This window comes from Lonchura striata, chromosome 2 (assembly GCF_050655825.1).
Source record: "Lonchura striata isolate lonStrDom1 chromosome 2, ASM5065582v1, whole genome shotgun sequence".
NCBI lineage: Eukaryota > Metazoa > Chordata > Aves > Passeriformes > Estrildidae > Lonchura > Lonchura striata.
Window position 1 is genome coordinate 53,861,060 of NC_140704.1, and position 26,487 is coordinate 53,887,546.

Genomic DNA, 26,487 nt, shown 5'->3' on the forward strand with positions numbered 1-26,487 from the left:
TAAAACACATGGTTCTTAAAAAGAAATATGAAAAATATGTGAACAATAAAAGCAGAAGTAATTCAAAGTAGTCCTGTCATCTGTTTGAAAGTCTGATCAGCAGTGAAGTCATTGTTTCCCAATCTTCATCACAATCATTATGACTTTTTTTCAGTAAAAGTAGATATCAACACAAAATAAACCAACTCTTTATTAAAAAAAAAACCACTCCAAATAAGTTTCTAATTTCAGTAAAGAGAAAATTCCTAGGTCTAATAGACCTATTTAATGCTTTTCGGTTTTGTCTAGAGAAGCATGAGGTAAACACCTCCTTGCAGATGGATCACCTTTGATACAAAACAACTGTAAAGATTTAGGAGATCTTCAAAAAAAAGAAGCAGCAGAAATTAGCATCAAAATTTTTATACACCATAAGACAGTACACCCTGGTTTTGTGGCCATGTTTCTGTAGAATAATAATTGGCACCATGAGCTAAGAAATTAAAAGCTCCCATTTGTCCTTCTCATTTAATTCTGAATAAAGCCATCAAATGTGGAAGGCTATAACAATATTTGCTTTATTATTTATATATATATATATATATATATATATATATACCATTTACAAAAATTAAATTTCATGTGTTTAGGATTGCAGTTTACATTGTATATACTGAGTACATTACCCTCGGGAGAAATACAGGCCACAAAGGGCCAATTCTTCAGCATCAGACTGTTTTGGAATGGGTCTCGTGCCAAGCACAGAGTGGTTTGGGACTGCACAGGTTACCATCTACAGGACAGAATAAAGGAGAGGCACAAAACTATCTAAACATGTACTGCTAAAATTAAGTCCTTAAAACATGATACTTAAGGGCTGTTTTCAGAAGCATCAGCTATAGTACTGCCTCACTTTAAATCAATGGACATCTATTTCCAGAATTTCCTTCCTAAAGTTTTGCAGGTACACAAATTATCTTTTGATCCTAAAAAAGTACTGTGAGCAAATCAACACTACGTATTGCTACACCATGAAAAATGGCTCAATCAGTTTGGCCACAAAAGTAATGCAGCTATAATACTTGAGGTCAAATTTACCATGATGATTTAGAGAGAGCTCTTGTTTTTGTTTCTACACAACACTATGAAATGATGTAAATGTACTCTGACTGGCCTCAAAAGTTCCGTTTCATAAAGGAAAGAACCTACATGAACAGATCAAAGTAGTTCTCTCAGGGAATTTACCCAGAAGAACTATGTACCACCTAAAGTCATCACTGATATACCCATACACTGCTGTGGCAATTGATTCCTTTCTTAGAAACAAGAACTGTAGAACTGTTTCTTCATTCACAGGACCAAGAGACTTCTTTTTTTTTTTTTCCTAAGTTTTAGAGAAAAGTTCTTTTTGGACATCATTGAAGTAGTATTTGGATATATGCATTCAGCCAATTAATTTCCACACATTAATTAATTTCCAGGAATCATTTTGCTGCTTCACACAGAACTTTTCTAGCTCAACCAAAAGGAAAAATTGACACAAATACTCAAATGGCATAGGATTAGTTTTTCAGGCTAAGGCACAAATCTGTTTAGATGTCTTTCCTTTAGAAAGGAATCAGATATCTTGAACTTATGAGATAATACTACCTCTTCCACATTAAGTTTTTTAAAAATATTAAATTTTTCAAGTTCTGTTTGTGAACATTGTATAATACAAATAGAGATTTAAATTTTCTCATCAGTTTCTTTAGTGGCTTTGTTCACATGGTGAAGGTGGGAAGAAAGGAATAATAGCTTGAAAAACTATCCTACTGCCTGCAAGCATAAGGGGAATTGGCTCTTTGGCTTTAATTATCATCATGCAGACTTTCAGTCAAGAATTAACTTCTTTGTGAAGTTGTCTTTACAATATTTAACACTTGTGCTATATAAGTTAAAACTGTTCCCAATTCTTTCAGAAATTCATATTTAGAATTAATACAATCCAAAAAGACTCAGTCCATTTGATCATATATTGATGGCCACCTCAGGGATTAGAGTAATTACATATGAGATGTATAAAAAATTCTTAGAGCTCCTGTATGCCATAAAGCTGGTTCTTTACTGCAGAAAGAACCAGATACCAATTTGCACAAATACGCAGTTTACACTGAGAATTACAATGCAGCATATTGGTACAGTGCAGAAAGGCACCAAAGTATTCAATATCCATATAGTTTATTTTGTACATTGCACACATAGTCCCAGTTACTTAAATCTCTGAAAACAGAGACAATCCACTTCTCCAACTGTCAGGTCGGAACCCTTATTTTAATTACTATCTCCCAAAAATTTTTTTTTTTATATTTACTTTTCTTAATACACTCATTCTTTCAATTCCAAGTGGCATTTTAGCTAATTCTATGCAATAAGCAAAGGTTTTTGATGCTTTCACATACTATCAGGATCTTCACTTCAGAACTGCTGTGTGCAAATGTACAGAACACTTTAGTAAGAGATGGTTAGATGGCCAACCACAGTCCTTCCTTCTGATCACAGCAGCATTTCTTTTAAGAAAAAACTTGATGTTCCAAGCTACCTTTCATACACAATGTTTTTTACTTATAGATTGTTCTTCTCTCAACTCTCTTCTACTTTTTCACATAGTTTTTTAAATGTGATACCCAGAAGTGGACTTCACCTTCCAACCTTAACAATGTGGAGCAGGGTAGAGAAACAGTCCTTTAGGCCATATTCATCTTTATACAATCCAGTAGGACACCAGTCCTTCATCTAATGATATCATCACTGACTCATGTTCAACTTTGATCATTCCCAATCTTTATAACCAAGTCTTCTAAGAACCCTCTTCTAACCCAGTGCTCCCCATACTATATTAAAATTGATTATTTTTGATTAAGCACAGTACATTGTATTTATTCCAATCTTTACGTCTACCCTTCCTCTTTTATTTATGTAAACAATTTGGCCAATGTAATCTTTAATTTTAACCCTGCTGTGTAAATTGACTCCTTCCAGCTTTGTGGGCTTTCAGAGCTGCATAGAGCTCTCAGGCTACTAAAAATGGACCTTTTACATTAGGACTTCACACATGACTGTGCTGTGTTGACACAGAAACTGATAGGAAGGGTTCCAATTCTAGGCTTCAGTAACAAGAACTGAGCAGAGGCCAGCCCTCCATGACGCTTGAGTTAGCCAGAGCCCCAGGAAATGTTCTAAAGGACAGTTTAAGGCTGTAAGGGAAATTATGCCTTCTACCTGTAAATCACCTCCAGCTTCTTCCTGCCTCTCAAATCTAAACCCCACAAGCCCCCAGTAGCACATGATGGCATCAGAATTTTGGACTTATCCACATTGCAGTCCATCACCTATATTAGGCAAAAAAAAAAAATAATAAAAAAAAAATAAATCCAGCAACATCAGTTCTGAAACATTTTCTTCCACTGTAATGAAGTATCTATAGTAAGCTATGAGACTGCTTCTGATCCTCTTGAACCAAGATTTTTTATTTCTTGTACATCATAATTTCCTAGCTTTTCTATGAAATAATTACTCATAAATGTAAAAAACTTTACTACAGTTAGAATATATAGCACAAGTTTTATTATCCTTATATAGACAACCAATTGCATTGTCTTTAAAAAATTTGTGTATCTGCTAATTAACTTGTCAAAAAATGGTCTCAGACTATTTTATCTCTAGACCCTGATAAACTTCTCTTAACTGCCCACACAGATAACTTCAAGCTATCAAAAAAAAAAAAAAAAAAAAAAAGGTAGATCTTCCAACTGCATACCAACTGCATAATGTAAAAATTAACAGATTAGAGAAGTTTAATTTTCTTTTCCAATGCTGGAAGGCTCTATTTTTATTAAATAAAGCTCAGGTAGAAGCTTCATATTTTTTCCCCTCCAAATGCTTTATTCAATCATTGTGAGCACTGAAGCTCATACCTCAAGGCTTGCAAACTTGTGACTTTTGTGTTTACTTAAGAGATGTATGATGTTCAAGACCTCCCTCCTTATTCTTAAAACACATTAAGAACTACTGGAAGCATGATACCCAGTTTGTTCTGACAACGCCTCTTTTACAAATCAGACAATGCATTATTTTCCATTAATAGAAAACAATACATTTATTGAAAAAACTCCATGAATATGTTTTACTGAATACTGGCATCACAATAAACCAATATTCATTTTTGCACTTTCCAAATTCCTTAATGTCATGGTTTGACACTGGCGCAATGCCAGTGCCCCCATGAAAATACACCTTCCCCAAATGAGTGCTGTGAGATGCGATGAGGAACAGAGCAGAGCAGGCTTGAGCTTAGAAATAAAGGAAAAAAACTTAATTAACCTACCACTATAATAGAAGACACACACTGAATCATTCCTCCTCCTCCCCCCACCCAATTTCCAACAAAACACAGTGAGACAAAACTTGGACTCTCAATCAAGTTACCACCTTTCAGATAATCAATACTCAGTCCATCCAGGGAGAGAGGAGTCTCTCTTGCACCACAGATCCCCCAGGAAACACAGTTGCAACCTCTTTGTGTTTCCATTACACACATGGCACTGCCTGGAGAAAATCTGCCAGTGTGACATCCTCCTTTCATGTACAATGCTCTCACCACTGTGCATGGACCAAGACTGCTCACAGGGTTCCTTTTAAGGATGCTGTGCCAAGGACCAGAACAACAGTTTCGCATTTTGGGACAACAGTGCCCCCCATTTTCTCCTCCCCTGGGGCCAAGGGTTTTGAGAACTGAGGTTTTCTTCTTCCTGAAGACAGAGGGGATCACCACACCCTCCTCAGCTTTTCTCTGTTCACTCCACTCCTGTCACTCTCCTGGCATCACTGCAACAGGTCACTCTCTTGGCTCCAACCACTGCATCCCCCTAAAAATGCAGTCTCTTTTGCAGGAGAGTTTATGGCTATACAAGAAAAGTCCAGCCAAAAGCTGCTCCATCATTTCCTCCCACCTAGGATTCTTATCCCATCTTCTTCTGACATCTCAGGCCCCAGGCCTTCTACCTTCTCTCTCAGATAAAGGAGGATTCATGTTTCACAAAGCTTTCATTGTCCAGGAAGGGGTTAAAAGTCTTGGACTTCCAGGATGGCTGAAATCTTGGCTCCAGAACTCCAACTCCCACGGAACGAAGCCATCTCAGATTTTCTCCACCTTTCCACGCGCAGGGGCCAACCTGGTTCCAATCCCTTCACCCCTGGCCTCCTTCTGCAGGCCACATGGCTTCTCCTCCGTTCTTCACTGACCAAACCAAAGAGAGCATTCCCTGGGAATTCTCTGCTTTTAACCCCCTGTGTTCTCAGAGGCATGCCCAGCCTTCAGTGCTCCAATGCCTTCACTGGTCAATATCCAAATCTGACCACTGGTTGGTTTGACCCCAGCTTCTGGAGAAAACTCACTTCCTTGTCAAACCAGACACTTAACTAATAGATTCTCCAAATTTTTGCTGTTTTTAATATACTTAAAAGTCAGTGATAACTGTAATTATCAGTTAATTCTTCTAATTTCCAATTCATTCTGCACATCATCCTGCTTGAATTGGCTGTTTGAATCAGCCAGATGTTGTGCCTAGGTTTTTGGGGGGTTTTGTTTGGGTTGGTTTTTTTGTTGTTGTTTTGTTTTCTTTTTATTTTTTTTTTTTAATTACAAAAAAAGAAAACCCAAAGAACTTTTTTTAGTAACTTTGGGTCACAAATTTTAAAAACTGTTGAACAGATTAATGCTCAAGACCATTCAAATAGCTGCTATTATTTAGTTACAACTACAACCATTGCCTGAGTCAGATTATGAATACCTGATTTTTAACTAGCATGCCATCAACAAATCATTTACACCATCAAGAACCTATTTTGCTCAATAATTCTTTAAACTGAAGTTATCATTTTTTTGGCAATTTTTATCAGGTAACTATATCCAGACTTAAACAATATAGAAGCCACAAAAACATCAATAATCAGGGGAATGAGTGGGCATGAAGGCACACCCACACAAAGTTATGTGTAATTTTATGGGCCAGAAACATTTGGTAGGAGGGAATCTAAAAACTACCTAATCCAGGAAATTCCACGTTTTACCACAGTTAGTTCACAAATTAGAGGATCTGAAGGACACTTTGGCTAGCCTTTGCCCAGCAAAACACATTGTGGTTGCCTTTTCTTTCCTGTTGAGAAAATACTAGAGACAAAGTAGCATATGCATCAAAACTATAACATTGTCTTCCCAGGGAAAGCCACTACAAATTGTCTGTACAAAACAGGATACTGGGAAATGCCAAATGCTTGTTCTTTTAAGTTGTTACTAAACATTATGTAAATGGGTAGACTGAAGAACTATTTTACTTCCCATAGATTAACCAGAATCACTAAAGAGACACAGAGGATTTACTTAATTTTTTGGAATGTGTTCATTTATGTATCTTTACAACTGTGCATACGTTAAATAAAAGCTACATATACAACAATTTCAGATTCATGCCCATAGAAAACTCAGGTCACCTACAACACTTCTATAAAACTTTTATTACTCTTTCAACCTAATTTTTCCCTTTTTAGCAACATACTGTTTGTCAAAAAAAAAAATCAGTTTAGTGTAGTCAAAGTGTATGTCAATTCAGAATTAAAACTAAGTTTTGTGGTGTAGAGAGTGCAAATTCCCAAGAAATATAAACTGTTACAGTAATAACAAGTTAATAAAAATATAAATTCCAAAAACCTATCTTCATAGTTACTTTGGTTGAAACAAAGTATGTTTTCATGGCAGTCTTTACAATTATAGCTATGTATAATGAGAGATCCCAAAGAGTCATGATCAGTGGCACAGGCTCTAGCTGGAGGCCTGTCACAAGTGGTGTCCCCAAGGTTCAGTGCTGGGCCCAGGATTATTTAACTTGTTCATCAGAGACTTGGATGAAGGGGCAGATGCCTCCTCAGCAAACTCACTGGTGACACAAAGCTCAGAGGAGTGGCAGATACACAGAGGGCTTCAAAATGGTCTTCAAAAGGACCTTGAGAGAGATGGGAGAGAAGAACTGGAAGACTGAGAGATGGGCAGAAAGCAGTGCCTGGAATTCAGCAAAGGCAATTGCAGAGTCCTGTGCCTGGGGAAGAATAACCCCTGCACCAGTGCAGACTGGGGGCCAAACTGCTGGAAAGCAGCTCTGCGGAGAAGGACCTGTGGGTCCTGGTGGACACCAAGCTGTCCATGAGCCAGCAGTGAGGCCAAGGCACTGGGTGCTCTCCTCGGGTGCATTTGGAAGAGCATTGCCAGCAGGTCAGCAGGTGATCCTGCCCCTCTACTCAGCCCAGGTGAGGCCACATCTGGAGTGCTGTGTCCAGTTCTGGGCTCCTCAGCAAAAGAATGACATGGAGCTCCTCGAGTGAGTCCATTGGAGGTCAGCAGAGATGAATAAGGGACTGCAACACATCCCTCACAAGGACAGGCTGCGAGAGCTGGGCTTGCTGAGCATTGAAAAAAAGGAACTGATAGGAGACCTGATTAATGTGTATTGATATCTAAGAGGGTACGTGCCAAGAGTCAGGTTCTTCTTAGAGATGCCAAGGAATAGGACAAGAAGCAATGGGCAGAGACTGATGGACTGGAAGATGCACCAAGTGACCAAGCACTGGAATAGATTGCCTGAAGAGCTTGTTATGTGTCCCTCACTGGAGATATTCAAGAGCCAATGGGACACAATCCTATGCTGTGTGCTCTAGGATGACCCTGTTTGAACCAGGAGGTTGGACCATAGGATACACTTTCAACCTTACCTATTCTGTGGTTCTGTAATTCTGTATTCAATTTCTTTCATGCCTAAATACACTAATAAGTCTTTACAGGAGTAAAATTTCCTTAAAAGGCAGAAAACTAAGCATCACATTTATACAGTAAGAAATAAAATTACAAAAAATACTGAAACAAGATTTTTTCAAAAAGAAGAAAAATCACAATTCACATAGATTAGCCGAGCAAAAGGCTGGGGTGGAGAACCTGAGAGCAGTATGTTTCATCATTCATAAACAAACTGTAAAATTCTTTGAAAACATGTTACCTTCAGAGACTTTTAAGAAAAAAAAATTATTCAGAAACCATGTTGTCCTTTTAAACAGTGCCCTCTCCTGTTCAGGATTAAACTGTGACTTTCCAAGTGACAGCATCACACAGACCATAATAGAAACATTCACTCCCTTGTGACCTGTACATGATTTTCTTTAACCATCCAATTTTCCAGAACTTAAACCAATCTCAACCACAGAACTATCAAAATATATTACATTTAAACTAGTTCTAGCCAAGCAAAGCCAGCTGGTGAGTAAGAACAGGCAGTTTGGAGCTGAAGTGTACTCAAAGCAGCAGGAACATTGGGAAATGTCCTGGATATCCTCAAAACACTGCAACACTGACTGCAAAGCTGTATAGATTAAATCAGAGTTGTTTGGATAAGAAACCCAATTTGCAAATCACAACTTCCAAAGTACCATAAAAGAGACAGCATCTGGTATACCTATGTCTAAACTTTACACCTACCTATGGCCCTGGACTTACTGAAAAAACCACACTATATTTCATTTTATTATCACTGTATATAATTTTACTATTTTCAATTGTCCAAAATTTAGAGAGGCAACTCCACACAAAAATTATTCCAGTATTAAAGAAAAATGTCTCAATATTGTTTAAGTTATAAAGTAGCATATTTTCTGATTTCTAAGAAACATGTCTCCTAGATTTTATTTTTTATTTTTCTGCTAAAATATGTGACAATTCACCAGAAGCAGTCACCTCCATGTATGTTTCATTAACAAAAAGTATTTTATGTAATGGAGTTCAATTGTGAACTTTAAGTTGTATAAGAATGAGAAGTTTGAATGCTTTCAAAATTTCTCACAGAATGTTTCAGCTGTTTTTAAAGACAAAACCAAAAAAGGAAGCAGGTTTGTTTTTCTGCATTTAAAAACCCACAAATTACAGTTGCTTTCTTAAAACACCAAGAACTTCTGTTCTTTTAAATGAAGACTGGAAAGAGTGGAGACCTTTTTGCCATGGCTCTTTTTTTTAGTGTTGTTATTTGTTGGCCATCAGAATTGATGAGAAAAGGAGGATAGAAGGAACATACACTACTAGAACTTGGAATAATTAGATTTCATGGTAATACTCTAGAGCAAGGAGGGTAAAGTAAATAATAAATTAAAAATAACCTGATAACATCTCTATGATAGTTTATTTACTTACCAGAAAGAGAAATAATGAAATACATACAAGTGTTGTTATATTACATATGGCATATATGAACCATTCACAGCCACAGGACCAATTTGACATATTCTGAAGACAGCTCAGCCTGATCTGGCTCACATCAAGCAGTACAAAACAATAATTCTATATAAAAGGAATCACAAAAACATTATGCCCCGGGGTGACTTTTTTGATGGTTGTATCCCCAATCATCTGTTTTGTTTATGCTGGATAATAAGTCTTGCACCTTTAAGACTTGTTCCGAGAGCAAAGCAGGGAGGGAAGAAGGAGTTTGTTATCAGAAACTGCACTTGCTCCCCTGCATCCTGGACTGTGCTGTCTGCGGACAGACAGGAGGACAGAGCTCTCCTTTGGTTGTAGTTACTTTTTAGCTAGCTGAGGCACAGAAGTTCCCTGGACTGTGGTTTTTCTTTTTCTTGGGACTGTTTAAACCTGCTCTGGACTGAACACCCAGAAGAGCACCAGCAGCTCACACCTGTGGCCCACCTGGGCTATGGCACTTCCAGTGCCAGAGGGACTGATAACAGACTGGGTGAGCTGAGCTGCAACCCATGAAGGGGACTTTCTGAGTTTGTCATCTCTTCAGATTGGCAAGAGGTTTTACTGTTTAATATTGTTCATTTTTTGTGCTGGTGAATGCTTTGCCTGTTAAATGAACACTTTTTCCACTTTTCTTCAAGGAAATTTTTCCTGAACCACTTGCAGGAGGGGCTGCTTGAATCTGCTTCCTAGAGGAATGCCTTTGGAGGTTTTCTCCCAAATTTGCCCTAGACCAGGACAAATACAATAACAAAGAGTGCAGCACTCCAGTATCTGAACCACTTAAAGGATCTAGCAAATACCCTAATGCATAATAGGGTAATGGCTACTATTACTGTAACCACAAACACAAAATGCCAGCAGGTGCTGAGCCAGCCACTGCTGAGTATAGAGGGACAATCATTATTTCTGATACAGGCCAGGATGCCATTGGCCTTCTTGACTACCTGGGCACACTGCTGGCTCAAGTCCAGCTGCTGTCAATCAGCATGCTCAGGTGCCTTTCTGCTGGGAAGTTTTCCAGCTGCTCTTGCCCCAGCTTGTAGTGCTGCAGGGAATAGTTGCAACCCAAGTGAAGAACCTGGTACTTCACCTTACTGAACCTCGCCCTAATTGGCCTCAGACCATCAATCCAGCCTGGCCAGAACCCTCTACAGATTTCTACCCTCCAACAGGCCAACACTACCTCCTAACTTGGTGTTGTCCTCAAATTTACTGTGGGTGCACCCAATCTCCATGTCCACAACATCAATAACTTTATTAAACAGGACTGGCCCCAATACTGAAGCCTGGGGAACTCTACTTATGAGCAGCCACAAATTGGATGTGGTACCACTGACCACCACTATGGGCTCTGGGCCCAGCCATCCAGCCAGTTCTTCACCCAGCAAAGCCTACACCAGTCCAAGCCATGGGCTGCCAACTATTCCAGGAGAATGCTGTGGGAGACAGTATCAAAGGCCTTGCTGTTGCAACATCCACAGCCTTTCCCCCATCCACAAGGTGGGCACTGGTCATAAAAGGAGATCAGGTTGGTCAAATAGGACCTGCCCCTCACAAACTGGGCTGGCTGGGCCTGATCCCCTGGCTATCCTGCATATACAACATATACACCTAAAAAAACAAGAAAAAAAAAAAAAAGGCAATTAAAAAAACCCAGAAAAGACCCCCCAAAAAAACCCCAAGCACATTTGAATGCAGCAAAGTCAACCACAGCACAAAATATTTGGAAATTGTAATATCTAGAATCACATCACAGAGGCACAGAGGTTTTTGAAATCAATCAGGAATTCTTTAATCAGTTTTCTGCCTGACTGTGCCTTCCTGCATGTCACAGATGCATATTTGGCCCTAGTCTGGTTGCATCTTTTAATATTTTTAGATTGAGGCTTTGCTATTTCCTGCCTTAACTCAATGGATTTATGTTTTTGTTTTTTCTTTTTTTTAAGGGCACTGGGGTGTATGTCTTTATTCCTAAAAGATGTATCACCCTTAAATAGACATTGCTTATTACCTGTTGAGTATCCAAGACTTAAACAACCATAATTTAAGAATTCAAGTTGCTTTATGAATGCCTAACAAACATCACTTAGCTCTTACATCTAAACACTTTAAACTTCAAGTTGCCATAGTCTATGGATAAAGCTTATGTGTTTTCCATTATAGAACATAACTATAAGTTATGATGTAAGTTATGTTAGAGCATTACACAAAACTCTAAACAGCAAGATTATGTGATTTTTGTTCAATTTGCCTTCCAAGCAGTGAAAGCAGAAGTAAGTGACCTAGAAGTATAGAGGTGCTGTTTGATCATAGAAGTATATGGTTAGAAAAGCAAAGGCTGACCTGGAGTTGAATTTGGCAAAAGTCACAAAAGACAACATGAAAGGATTCTGCAAGCAAATCAGCAGCAGAAGGAAGACTAGGGAGGACATGGATTTATGGCAAAATAAATAAAGGCTATGAAGGTGGATGCACTTAGTGCTTTTTTGCCTCAGTATTTACCAAAAAAAGATGGCTCTCAGGAATCTTAGGTCCCTGAGCCCAGAGGAGAAGTCTGCAGCAAAGATGAGTTACCCTCAGTTGAGGGAGCACTTAAAACACATAAAAGTATGCATCCTTGTAGCAGAGGACAACAGCATTTTTCTGTGTGCTGGGAAGAGTGTCAAGCAGGCCAAGGAGGAAGATCCTTCCCCCTCTTCTCAGCACTGTTGAGGCCATGGCTGTAGTCCTGTGCCCAGCTCTGGGCTACCCAGTAAAAGGCAGACATCGACTTTATGAGGCAAGCACAGAGTTACAAAGGTAATTAAGAGACTGGAGGATCTGACACAAAATGAGAGGGTATTGTACCTCATACAGATTGTTTGGATGTAATTTTAATTACATTTCATCATTATGGGTACAACAACTAAACTAAAAAGCGAACAAAAAATGCAAATCCACTTGACAAATTCTAGTTGTAAGACTATATGCACAAGAAAATGTGAAAAATATTGTTATAACTAGCCATTGACCAACCTAAATAGGTCTTTAAACAAAGATTCTCAGCAAGCCCTGAATATAATTGTCTTTCTGCTCTTGATATTTTCAAACATTTTCCACACAAACATGATAAATACACCACAAAAGACTAAAAAGCTATTTGATTTCTATTAAATAACATCGTATCCAGTAACCAAAAAGCCAATCTTAATTTATTCTGCAGAAATCTAAGAGAAAAGATTGTTAACTATGATTTTTTAAACAGTCTAAAAATATCTGTATCTTCTGCTGCTATTTAATTGCATTTTAGTATTAGACTTTTTATTTTAGTGATTGATTAAGATTTTGGGGGGTGGTTTTGGTTGACGTTTATTAAGTAGTTTTTCAAACTTAAAATTATTTTATATTCATTTGTATTCATTTATATTGATATTCATATTTTTATATGAATATCAGCATATGTGGGTCTACTTCCTTTTCATTCTTCCCTGCTTTTATAAAGTACATACAACTCTGCTACTCTTACAGTTATTAAACAATAGACTGTAAAAAAGTCACATAAAGCTTCCATAAACAGGTAACTGCACAATTCTGAAGAGAGAGATACTTCAGGGCAATAAAAAATACTGAGATTACCAGATTTAAAATACATAATATGTAAATTAATTCAGTAAAACTGCTGAGTAAAAAGAAAAAAAAAAAAAGACATCTCAGTTTTCAGCTAGTTTAAACAAAATCCAAGGAGGCCAGCCCATCCTGGCTCCTTTTAAATCAATAGGAACATGTCAGGTTGGTATGGCAATGACACTGAACAACTACTAAGCTGTTGACATGGCTGCTTCCTCAAAAATTTTCTATACCCGTTTTTGAACTCACTTAAACTCTCTATTTAACTTAACTGACATCAAAGTAACACACTTCTATACAGCCACGTTGTGAGAACCCCAGCCTTGCTCTGGGGTCTCATAAGGTGGTGAAATTCCTCCTCCAACCCGTGCTTCCAAAGAAAAACTCCGCAGGCTTTTGCTGTTCGGTCTCGAGGCAATTTATTGCTAGTTATCTAACAGATTATGTTCTTGGACTGCGGCTATTTGATCAGCGGCCTGGGTAGAGGCACACACACACACTGATATCCTCTCTATCTGCCGTCTTCTTCGTCTCTCCCCCTGCCCAGGGCTGCTGCTATCTTTTATATGATATATTACGTATTACATGTTTATAGTCTTCCCCCAATACCTACTACCTATATTACAAAGTGCTTTTCTACTCTAAACCAATCTGTGAGTGCCAACATCACCAAGGTCATGGAGGCAAGGAAAAAGAAGAAGGAAGAACAGGGTCATCCCACCTTCCTCCATCTTAGAACTTCTGACCCCCATGTACAAAGTGAAAACCCCCCTGCACATGTGCTAAAACCCCCCTGTACAATACTAAAAAAATTTCCCCCCTACTTTGTAATTACTTATACTATACTATCTAACCTTTTGTGACTGCTTGTTCCACCTCCAAAGTTGGTAATTCATTCCATGGCTCAAACTCAAAATCACAGCTGTTTTTCAGCTGCCTGCCAGGGTCTAGAATGCTTCTGACCAAGGCCTGGAACCTCTAAAAATGTCTGAGAGACATTTTGAGTTCCCACACCACGTGACTTTTATAACACTTTGACTGAAATAAAGGAAATAATGAACATAAAGAACTGAAAATAAAATACCTGTTATTGAACAGTACACTATGTGAGGAGCAATCTTTTCAATGTCTTCATAACCTAGACCCATTTCAGCCAGTTTCCCAGGGACAAAGTTTTCCACAAAAACATCAGATGCTGCTGCAAGCTTTAGGAAAGAAAAGGACAAGTAAAATCTGTTAATTAGCTCCCAAAAGTTGAATAAATTCCTATGCAATTTAATTTTAAAATCTTGCTAATCAAAATGGCTCTGGTCTTCCTGATAAAACAAAAGCCTATAGAGATACATTTTGTCTGTCAGATTGTGCATTTCTGCAAACTATATATTAGAGATGCTGCATATCTAGAAAGAAGACTGTCAAAATCTTAGAGTGATTAGACAAAACTGTGATAGAGTTAAACAGTATCACATTAATTGATGTGAACAGTATCACATCAATTTCTTAAGGCTTAACAACAGTTTACAGGACAATCTTCACATAAATTCTTTCTACCCCCTTTTTCTTAAGAAAAGTGATATATCTCCATTATTCATGTTTTCTTCATAACATAAATAATTTTTAAATTATTTTTAATATTCAAGTCATTGACTAGAATTACTATAACAAGGCCATATATCCAACTTCATATATGTAGAAGTAGAATAGGTAGCCCAACAACACTAAAATCACATTAAATCATAAAGTCACATTAAATACAATAGTGCTGTCAAGTTCTGCAACATGACTTTTTTCATTGCTTTCAAATGAATGACCCAGTCCAAAAATCTATTGATGTTGAGATTAACATATAACCTTGATTTGCTTTAAATTCCATCCTCTCTTATAAAAATTATAAGCAGATATAACTATGCAAATTTCACTAAGACTAACACAAGTTGACTCCTGAAGCATGAGAACTACATGTTAAAAGACAGATGTATGCCTTGAGGGACTTGTAAGCTTTCTGCCTGGTAAATTGTGTGGGGTATGTGCGAGTGCACAGGAATTTAAGAAATGTTCCCTGACAGGTACACATGTTTGTGCACCCATTTTTAAGCATAACTAGTGTATTAATTGCTCAATGCTATTTGCAGCCAATCAAGGAATCACAGTCTCTGAAGCTGCCATATCACTGTGTAATTAGATATATAGTGTGTTAAACAAGCTCCTATAAACTAATGTCATAACAGAAATCACAATACATTTTTGAAAGATCAAGTTAAGGAGGTTTTATTTTCTATTTAAATCCATCACAGTTCACACATAAATACTTTACAAAATGGTAATGCTATAGCTTTAGCCTAGTTGATACAAGAGATTAAATTGGTTACAACTTGTGTATTGCTTTCACTGTGATTTTATAATCTATGGAAATTACAGTGATTGGATGCCACAAGCCACTGAGGAAGAAAGCATGACATACAGTATTGTAACATGAAAAGCACCATATTGACTTGGGGCCAGTTTAGCAGGATATAGGCTCTCAGAGAAAGGAGTTTTCAAGACACAGTACATGTGCTGTGCCAGCTTTGCATCTAAAGTTTTCACTGGAAATAGTTTTTAACGCATAAAGGTGGCAGTCTACATGTAGCTCTGATGCTCACCGAACCAACAATTCTGCCATTGTGGAAAACTGGATACATCCAAACTGGTGCCTTAAATTTTAGCTTTCATATTTTTCAGATTCTGAACTGCATTAGTATATAACTCTGAACTTATTATAATGTGTTAGCAAGTTCTCTTCACAGTTTAGTTAGACAAAACAATCCTTTTCCAGCCAGAGAACCAAGGACATCATTGCAGCTTCAGGCCCAAAAAGTATAAACAGCGAATTGAGGAGAGCAATCTGGAAGGATGGGACTTCATAACCTGAAGCTGTAATTGGACAATTAACCCCAATATGTCAATGCACCAAAATGTATAAAACTGAAAACGTGTGACCTGTTGTCCATCTTGGTTGTAGCCACAGCTGGGCTCTTGTACTGCCCAGGGTGTAGCCTTTGAAGGTCTTTTTAATAAATACCTACTTTATTCCTTTAACACTGCCTAGCCTCTGTTCTAGGTAGCCTCTCAAGGCATCAAAACAAACTATGTTCTTAAAATGCACAGAGATTTTCAGTCTCAATGGGGTTTTAAGTCCATTGTCAACTAAAATTTCATACTCCGTGCCCTAAAAGTCCTCTAAACATCATTTGTATTTTAACACCTACTAACAAAGCAATACAACACAGATCTGACTTGGAGTACTACCTGTTCCAGAGAGGACACTGATAGGCTCAACATCTATGCCTCAGGAAATAACAAACAGCACAGCTCATGCCAAAGTAGTCATTAAGTTGAATAGCAAAGAATGGTGCTACTAACTTTATAAAGGAAACCATGCATACCTCTTGGAAGTTTTGGTTGGTGTTTTTTTGGTTTGTTGTTTGTTTTGGGATTTGTGTTTTGTGTGCTTTGTTTTTTACAAGAACTCTACAGAGAAGAATCTGCATAACACATGCATATAAACAAATACATCTATATATATATATGTGAGTAGCTTGCTTTATCAAGCAAGAGAGCACTGCACGTGACATATTGACCTTTCAGCTAAAAATAGTGGAAGAGAAGAAGTGCCATCAGCTCCCAGCCAATTAAAGTCCCAAGTTCTTAATGAATAAAAAATTTAAAAGTTCATTAGTTAAGGCTAAATAATTCACAGGAGAGAAGTTTCTTAAAGTTTCTTAAAATGAGTTTCTGAAAATAACCAATAAATAAGGTTCTAAAGACATACTACAAAAATATATCAGAGCATGGGAATGGCACATATACAATCACTGAAGAGAAAAAATAACTTTTATTCAGGAAGGCAGATAAATATTTGGAATGCAAATTAACAGCCAGCCAGAAGCACTAGAAGGGAAGAAAGGACTACAAGTAACATAGAAAGAAATAAAGAAGTCACAGGAATCATTTTGTGGAAATCAAGTAATTTTGTATGAAAGAATAGATGCTTGAAAAAATATTTTATAGTGTTGTGTCAAAGGATGACAAGCAGCCAGGACTCCTGATTAATAGATTTTTTTCAGCTCTCTTGATATTACTAATTGTCAAGTCTGTGTTTTTGTCATATACCTGAAGACTCTCTACTCCTGTTTTTCTAACATGATTCTAAATTGACCATTGCCCTCTTCCAACTATACAAAATATATGAGGGAAATGAAATCTATTTTAACCATCATACCTTGCTTAATAAAGGTAAATAAATTAGAACCTTATTAAATCTCTTTGTAGCTTTTACACTGGTGACACAACTGATACTTATGTATGACTAAGCAGTTGTCACAAACTTCAATTAATACATTTCATCAGCTACTTTAAAGACATGGACACTTGTCACAGTAACAAATACAATGCTGAACAATGCCCAATTTATACACCTCTGTATATAGCAGAAGACAACTGAAAACAAAAGCCTATTATAAATAACTTCCCTTTACACATACTTTTTGACAAAACTCCAAACAGAAGTTTCATCTGAGATTAATAATGGAATGTCAAGACGTCTGCACCAAATGCTTTCAAAATATATCATTCAAAATCAAGCAGAAGGATGAGCAACTCCACAAGTAGCATAACAAACAGAACTTCATCAGTTTTCAATGTTGCTGTATCACAGGGATGGCATTGATTTATGGAACAGACAGTTATAGTGGTTATAAAAGCAAATTTTAAAAAGAATATAAAATGTAAGAAATTACTTTGTCACACACAGCCTCCTCATTTTTACAGCTAGTGTGGTAAATATTTAACAGATTATGCCACTTTTCCCTCTACATCATCTTGACTCATAGGCCCACCTGCCTTTAACTAACTCTTCAAACACCTTCAGCCCACACATGTGGAATCAGTGGACACTCTGAGTAGTTTCTCTTTCACTACTTCTAAATGTCAAATAATAAATTAATCTTCTCCCACAATAGGAAAACTTTTTATAGCACTTAATTAGAATATGACTAGTTTATCCAAAAAGATGCCTGTGTTATACTGTGCAAAATTTTTCCAAATTAAAATTTTTGCTTGCAAGTTTTTTAGAAGTTAAACATAGAGCTCTATAGCAAATGAACAATAAATGTCTCTGTTCTGCAAAAAGAGAAGGCACTGTAGAATCTTTGGCTTATAATCTGCAGAGTATTTCCATATGAAGTACCTTTACATAGCTAACAAATCAAAAGCATCAGAAAACTTAATGTATTTCCATTTTATGCAGTATTCCAAATAAAAAGTACTACCAGACAAATTCCACCTACTGCATGACACATAGTGTCACTATGAAAAAGAGATTTGAACTGATCCTGAAACAAGCAGTAACAGAAGTCAGCTGCTACTACTGCAGGGCTTAAAACACAGCACTAGCAAGCCACAGATCTTGCATTTCTCAATAAATAATAAATAAAGGGATGACGAAACTCAAGTTTGACAAAATGTGATATTTGATGCTTTTATTATTTTTCAATATGGAAATGGATCACCTTAAAAGAAAGACGTTGAAGGCAAATACTGAAAAAGAAGCAAATACCAAGTTTCACCTACAGGACAATGTTTTTCAGGAAGATGTACAGCAACTGAGCACTGTAACATCCAAAAACTGCATTTCCTGGAGCACAGCACCTCCCCCTAACTGCTCACTGATCAGCCCATCTTGAATCATTCTGCTGCAGTAGTACAGCAAGATCAGTAATAGTACAGCAGCAGCATCAGGAAAGGAATAGGCTACTAGACCACTTCCTCACAATATTTCATTTGAAGATTTTGATGACATTTTCATGGAAATTTAAATCTAAAGTAATTACAAGTTATAATGAACATTAAGTCCAAAAGCACAGAGTACAGGAGTATATACTGTAATTTACAAATTTTACTGCATACATGGATTTTTTAAATTATCAAATTCATATTTGAAATGCAGAGTTTAATCCTTATTATTTAGTGTAACTTATGAATCACTTAGGATCACAACAATACAAAATAAGAACATCTTGCATGCTATTAAGACCTACCTCTTTGATTAGCTTTACTCCTTTTGAATCCTTCATGTTGATGGCTATACTCTAGGGATTAAAAATAAATACAACAGTAATTTATGTGGAAAAATTACGTGAAAGGGATTATCAGCCCATTCTAAACATAATCAACAGTCAAATTGCACACTATGGCTAATTTAGATAAATAAATTTTAACACATAGCCCATGTCCTCCTGAAAAAAAAATCTCTCAGAAAAACAAACTGAACTATATCTCATTAGTGAATCAGACAAGCACCAAAACCAGTCTGACAGATGGGCAGCCTGTTCACTATATATTTACACAGAACCCACTACTGCAAGTACACAGGGGGACACCAGAAACATTTGTTTTAATGATAATAAGCCAATAAACAATTCGGGTATGTCATGAAACTTCATGGTAAGTTTCAAAAGCTAGATTTAGCCACCCTCACCCATCACAGCACTCTTCCTCCCAGCTAACACAGGTCAACTGAGCTGATGCACCTGAAAAAAATGATCACTCAAATAAAATACCCCTCGCTTTCAGCAGGTTTCATTTTCAGTTAATTAGCACCAGCAACTGAAGACCATCAGGAGCACTCTTGCTTTTTCATTTTGCCTCAGCTGCCCACAGCATGATACCAGAGATTTGTAACCTTTGTTGTTCTAAAAACAGACCTTTTTGTAAAAACAAACCTATTTGTAATCTTCGTTGTTCTAAAAATTTATGGATTTATTAATCATAACATTAGGTCAATGTAAGTATCCCTCCATTATGTATGTTAGGAATAAAACTAAGAAGTGTTATATATTCAGTTATAATTACAGAAAACATAGGCCCATGTTCAGTTCCACACCCCATTTACCTTTTTATTTCTATTGACACTGAGAAAATAAACACTTTCTGTCCCAAGAAAAGGTGGGCCCCAGGCTCTTGTGTCATCACCAGCTCCTGAAAGAAATACCATCACAGATATGTGCTAAATATGACACACTCAACAAATAAGAATAAAAAGCTTTTCTCCAATATCACATTTAAGTCACCTAAGCTTCATCTAGCAGGCAGGACAAATATTAGTTTAGCACATTTATTTTAGGATATTTATACCAAAAAAGCACCTAAAAGAGAATGCAATTAAGAAAAATGAACAAAGTTTTTCTAGTGTTGGGATTCCACTTAATCTTGAAAATACACACCACTAGTGTATTTGCACATTTTTTGGTTGTTTTTCACTTGTGGGTTGGTATTTTAGTTGTTTTCTTGAGGAGCCTGGGGAAAGGGGAATTGGAGCTCTTTTGGTAGTTTGTTTTAACTTAATGTAGAGCTACAATGAAATTCTTTTTAGTCAATCCTGAAGAATTTAGTAGAGTCTGTTGCCTGCACCAAGTCACACAGTTCATCTGGTCAGTAATCTATTCCTGAAACACTCCAGACATTACATCGAGATACCACTGACAGACAACTGATTAAGTTGCGTGCTGCACAACACCAACTAAAAGAAGTGCTTGCTATAGCTGGTGCAGGGCTCTTCCAGAAATCCTGCCTTAAATGTGCTGCAGACACTGATATTACTGTATCATTTATGCTTAATTTCCAATTTTTAACCTTTCATCATGAAGACTAGCAATCTATTTTATATAGAATTAAAGCCAAATTCATCTTCAGATAGAATCACTGTCCTGAGTGTTAGCAAGCATGTGCATTCCTGTATCTCTTTCAATATCCAGACTTCATCTACTTGTTAACTTCACATAACTGAAAACTTTCCTTAGTGAGGCAGCATGGAAGACTGATACAGAAACACAGATACAGAAACAAGCTAAAGAACCTTAGGTGTCATATTACATAGCCACTGTCACAATTATGCTATACACTATAATAACACAAAAATCTATAGCCATTTAAGATCTACAGTGGCAGAAGTTATGCAAACATATAAATTGCTTATCAACATTTCTACTGTTTGTTATCTCAAAAGACTATTTTGGTTCAAGCCGGATGCTCAGGGGGGCAGGGGCACTTAAAGTACTTTAAGTGAATCAAAGCAAAACATTTTTGTAATACTCTCCCTGTAGAACACTAGTGGGGCTACTGTTCTTTTGGATTAATATTTCTGTGAAAGTAGGCATCCTCTCACAGAAAGAGAGGATTACTCACCTCCTAAAATGTTTGAAATTAAGAATTCTGAAGCTGCCCTTCTTAAATTACAAAAAAGTGCAAAGCTCCAAAAGCAATACTTCATACTTAATTGCTGACATTGCTCTGTTCCTACTACCTAGATGTTTGGAATACCACGAGTGTTGGTCTAATCTGATACTACAAAATTGATGCACCTTTGCCTGGTGACAAAAGTGCAAACCTTTAGAGCAATGGTCAGTAAATAAGGATGACCTATAGACTGATGTGGCAAAAACCTTTGTCAAACATTTATTGTTTCATTAAATGCCCACACATTCAACATTTCATATTACAAATAAAATACTAAACATACTACATTCTCTGTATCTCCATTTATGTTATAAATTATTATAAACTGTTACAAAATAAAGGGAGTGTAATATTGTTTAGCACCTCAACTATGTTCACCAACTAGTTGCAAGACTAGTAATACCAAAAGGGAGAAGCTTAAAGGGAAAAATACATTACACAATGTGCAGCTGCTATGGTATAATTGCACACCTCAAATGGGTAATGATGCATAAAACTTAGAGCCAAGTGAGAGGACTATTTCTAAAACAGACCCAAATGCCATGCAATTTGTTATTCTTCTTATATGGTCTTCCAAACTAAAAAGTGTAGCTATGCCATAAGAATGAAGCATTTTTTTACCATTACCCAATCCTTAGAAACTCTGGATAAGAAGCACATGTGCTGAGTGGAAGAAGAAAACCATTAAGCTAAAAAGTACACAAAATTTAATTAGAAGCTAATTACCCAATGTCCTTACATTATATATAGATAGATAGATAGATAGATATAGATGTATATACATACACACTTAATATCCAGTACTTCTTATACCTAACATAAACAAATAGAAATCTTACCTGGTCTTTCCACTTTGATAACTTCAGCCCCTAGATCTCCCAAATTCATTGTGGCAAATGGTCCTGCAAGAACCCTTCAATATGAAAAAAAAATATTGTTTTCTTAGCTTTTCCATTCAGAATCTTTGCATTTAGACACTGTCACAAATGATAGACATAACACAAACCTTGTTAAATCAAGAATTTTCACACCATCCAATGGCTTTACATTACTAGCACCTGACAAGAAACAAAAAACAGTGACTTCAATCTCAAAAAAAACAAACACATTGTTTTTAGAACACCCATCATTCTCCCTCATCTCCCTTCCCTAATAAATGATAATAAAGCTTTCTGAACAAATGGGTTATTAGGTGCATACCACATTAGTAAAGTCTTTCAAAGTTGGAAAACCTTATATATGAAATTTCAGAACCTATTCTAACTCCCTAGCAAGTCTACAATAAAGCTACTTTATATTGATACTTTATATGTGCCTTCCACAAACTGCTTTTAAAGGCTAATCTGAAGAAAGATACAATAAAAGTATTTTAGCAAGCAACATCAGAATGACATAAGCAAAAAGTAAGGGTACCAGAACAATGGGAAGCATAGTAGAATTCATAAAGTGTTTTGACCTGTGTAGGCCTACCTATCCACTTGCATCACACACACAAAAAAAATATTCCCTTACAAAACTTCGGGCAGAATACATGAGCCAAGGAAACACTTTCAATAGCAGCTGCATGTTGCCATGCGAGACCGGCTCCGGGCGAGTGCCGGTGGGACACAGCGGGAGGGAGAGAGAGGCGGCGCTGCTTTTCCCCTTCGACTCTGCGAGGCTCAGTTCTAGCGTGGGAACAGATGAAAGGGCGACACGGGACTCGGGTGCAGACACGTGTTTATTGTGGGAGCGTGTTCCTGAGACACCGGGACACCGACCGGGGATCGGTTATACCCCGTGCCAGGGCGGGGGGGACCTGAGCCATGGCCAATGGGACAGGAGGCAGGGGACAGGAGCAGGGAAACCCCGGGGACAGCGATGGGAAAGGCAGGGGGGCAGAGACCGAACCGCCTGGTGAGGGGGACAAGGGACCGCAGGAGGGAGGGGGAATGGGGGGAAGAAGGGAAAATTACAAGCCCCACAGCTCATTCTTTTGCATTAACATAAAGGAAAGGGAGTTCTAAGTTAAAAACAAATTGGCAATGTTACAAAGAGACATCAGAAAGTGATACACCAAGCATAGTTAACAATGAATGGGGCAAAAATCTTTTCCACATTACAATTGAAGATAAAGGGTACAAAATTATCATAAACACATTCTGTATCAAGGATGAAAGTAGGATTCATGACACAATGCTTGTGGTTTTCAAATTCTAGCAGAGCAGAGGCAGCGAACAGCGATGTGGTTTCTCCAATTTGATTATTTGATTGCAAAGTTGGCATAGCATTGTGGGCAGTAATTAGAGAGGATTATATTTCCTTCTATAAGATATAACTCAATCCAAGAAGTTCTTTCCAAATTATTACAAGCAATGGGGAAAACTTGTATTGAAATAATAAGGGAACTTTGGGCAAGGTACATTTAGGAGATGGGATAGAGGGTGAACCTGGGCACCACTGTTTCAGGGGAAAGAAAACAGTGGAGCTTTGGTCCAGGTTTCCAGCTCCACTCCCTTTGAAGGGGAAACCCCCCACAGCAAAGGGGAAAGCTCTCTTACAAAGGGAGGTCCTCTAATGGAGGGGCCCCTCTGGCGACCCCTCCCATCAGAGGGGGGTCCAGAAGAAGGACTGAGGGATTAATTCAACCTCACCTCCCCCCCAATAGGGGCTGGCTCGCTGCAGGATGGTGCAGGGCCATTGGGGGAGGGGTGGGGCTGGCAGGAAAACTTGGGCGGAAGAGAAGGATCAAGGCGGGAAAAGGGGATCCCTGTAGCGTGGCCAGTGCCATCTTGGGAGGGGGTGCCAGGTGCACTGCATCTCACCCGGGGAGGCACGGCCAGTGCCGCCCCTAAGGGAGGATAACAGTGTCTGGCAGGGTGCTTGGGGCGACTCGGCCGCTGCCATCCCCAAGGGAGGAGGTTCAGGGAAGTCCGTGGGGAAAAGGGAAGGGGAAGCTTCGCAGAAGCCAAAGGGGAAAACTACAGGAGAGGGGCCCGACACGGCTGGAAGCCGACGAAATGCATGGATGTGAAGGGCCTCTCTTAGGATGTTAACAATTCTCCCATAGCTGACGTCGCCGCTTACAATTCTGTCCCATTGGTGTCCTTTCGACCCCCCCTGTCCCCATAGCCCAGAATAGGGAGGAGAGGGTAGAAAAGGCAGCTTTCCGAGAAAGAGAAGGAGCTTTCCAGTATGAGTTACCCCAAAAAGACCAATCAAGGTTGCATCCTACTCGGAAAAGAAAAAGCCTCCCGGCCGCCAGGGACATGCAAGCCTACAGCCCCCATCTGGACACGGACGGTGGTTTAAACTCAAAAGAAAAAAAGGTAGCTCAGCTGCCCGCCAGGGTCCCACACCCTGCTCTGAGCCAACTTACCCTCCGGGCTCAGGCGGTGAAATCTCTCTCTCTCTCCTCGGTGGTGGAAAATCGCGTTGAACTGAGGACATATTCTTTCATAGTTTGGCTCTCCCAGAGACCTGGGTGCTCCCGTTAACCCAGAGCTCATCACTGAAGCTTTGGGTTCGGCCACTGTCAGCCTCTGGTCTCCATTCAGATGCCGTCCCCTGACAGGCCACTCTTTGACCTCAGTCCATCGAGCCTCTGCCAAACTCTCCTCTTTGTCCTCGGTTAAGTCCATCCGGCTCCTGGCCCCTGCAGTCCAGCTGCCCCCGCAGCACGGTGGCTCCCGGGCAGGTTAGAGAGCACGCGTCAAGGACAAAGAGGGTCCCAGAGCTTCGGGTTTGTTTTACGCCCGGCGCGTCAACTCCTCTTAATGTCTGCAGAGCTCTTGCGGCGGCAGAGTTCCTTTCTTTCTCCCCCTTTTCACAAATTGATGGGAAAAACCATCCTCTGCTACCATTTGTTGCCGTGCGAGACCGGCTCCGTGCGAGCGCCGGTGGGACACAGCGGGAGGAGGGGAGAGGCGGCACTGCTTTTTCCCCTTCGACTCTGCGAGGCTCAGTTCTAGCGCGGGAACAGACAAGAGGGCGACACGGGGCTCGGGTGCAAACACGTGTTTATTGTGGGAGCGTGTTCCCGAGACCCTGGGGCACCGACCCACGGGTTGGTTATACCCCGTGCCGGGGCAGGGGGAACCTGAGCTGCGGCCAATGCGGATGGGAGGCAGGGGAGAGGGCCAGGGAAACACCAGGGTCAGTGATGGGAAAGGACCGCGTGGTGAGGGGGAAGGTAGGGAAACAGGAACGGGACAAAGGACCGCGGGAGGCAGGGGGAATGCACGGGAAGCGGGGAGGGGGAATGGGGGGAAGAAGGGAAAATTACAAACCCCACAGCTGCACATGCAAGATAATTATTAAGAAATCACAATGTTTCCTTCCTTTCTCTCACCCTTACCAACCTGACCAGGTCTAAGAAACAGTAATGACATTAAACATCACAGACACAGCAAGTAATCTCACAGTCTAGACCACAGGGTGGCCAACTACTTCTTTGATAGCATTAGGTTATCTTCTTTTCCCTCAGTCTTTAATCGAAGGCTAATGACACAAACACTTCATCACCCTCTGAGGACAGTCCTTCAGTTACTGTTTGGAAGGTGGTCTCATATCACACACAAAACAAAGGCACCTGGCCAGTAACACCACTAAAATGACACATACCAACTTGTGGCAAGCATCTCTTTTTGGTGCTTGTCCTGGTAATAGAAAGATGTAAAACATGTTGGAGGGGTGAGGGAGTGGGAATCAAACAAACCACATTCATTCAAAGCCTGCAGGGCAGTGTGGTGCATCTCCTATATCATGCAGCAGTGAATGCCTGTATCACCTTTTCCACATTCCCCCCATTAGACCCGAACCACCATTCAGTCATCCTTAGAACTCTCCTTCCTACATGTGGGAAGAAGGAGATTTATATCAAGAGAGAGATGAAAAAAAGGTACAGAGAAGCAGCAGTAGAAATTCAAGGCTTCTGCTGAAATATTTTCATTAACTGCACTGCCCTGAATGAGGACACTTGCATCCTGTTGTTCATCTTTAAGAAATTTTCCTCCATTATTACCACTTGCTCCAGGGAGATTTCCATTTAACAGGTTTTGTGCTTTAATACAATATGCAGACAGAGCAGCATGTTGAAAACGCACATCTGAGGATGACCATGTGTTTTGCACTTTCAAAGCCTTTAGGAAAATCTCAGGCTGCTATTCCTCTTCAGTGCTCCACACCCCCATGGGTTCCAGACGTTGGAAAACAGTTGTGCCAGGTAAACATCACAGACCCTCCAGTATAACTTCAGCTTTATGAAGCTGGATGCACAATTTTCTCCACAAAAACACTATTCTTTTTTTCAAAATTAT

At 39.0% G+C, this 26,487-nt stretch overlaps 1 protein-coding gene across 4 annotated transcripts in view; it reads right to left on the reverse strand.

Moving 5' to 3' along the window:
* Positions 1–26,487, reverse strand: part of SUGCT (succinyl-CoA:glutarate-CoA transferase) — a 392,399-nt gene that overhangs the window by 363,764 nt on the left and 2,148 nt on the right. For all 4 annotated transcript variants that reach the window (XM_085570470.1, XM_031503930.3, XM_085570478.1 and 1 more), the window contains exons 2-6: positions 22,197–22,248; positions 22,030–22,103; positions 19,848–19,933; positions 18,994–19,044; positions 14,001–14,121 (exon numbers count right to left, since the gene is read on the reverse strand). In XM_085570470.1, the coding sequence (XP_085426596.1) occupies positions 14,001–14,121; positions 18,994–19,044; positions 19,848–19,933; positions 22,030–22,103; positions 22,197–22,248 (384 nt within the window). The remainder of the gene's footprint in view (positions 1–14,000; positions 14,122–18,993; positions 19,045–19,847; positions 19,934–22,029; positions 22,104–22,196; positions 22,249–26,487) is intronic.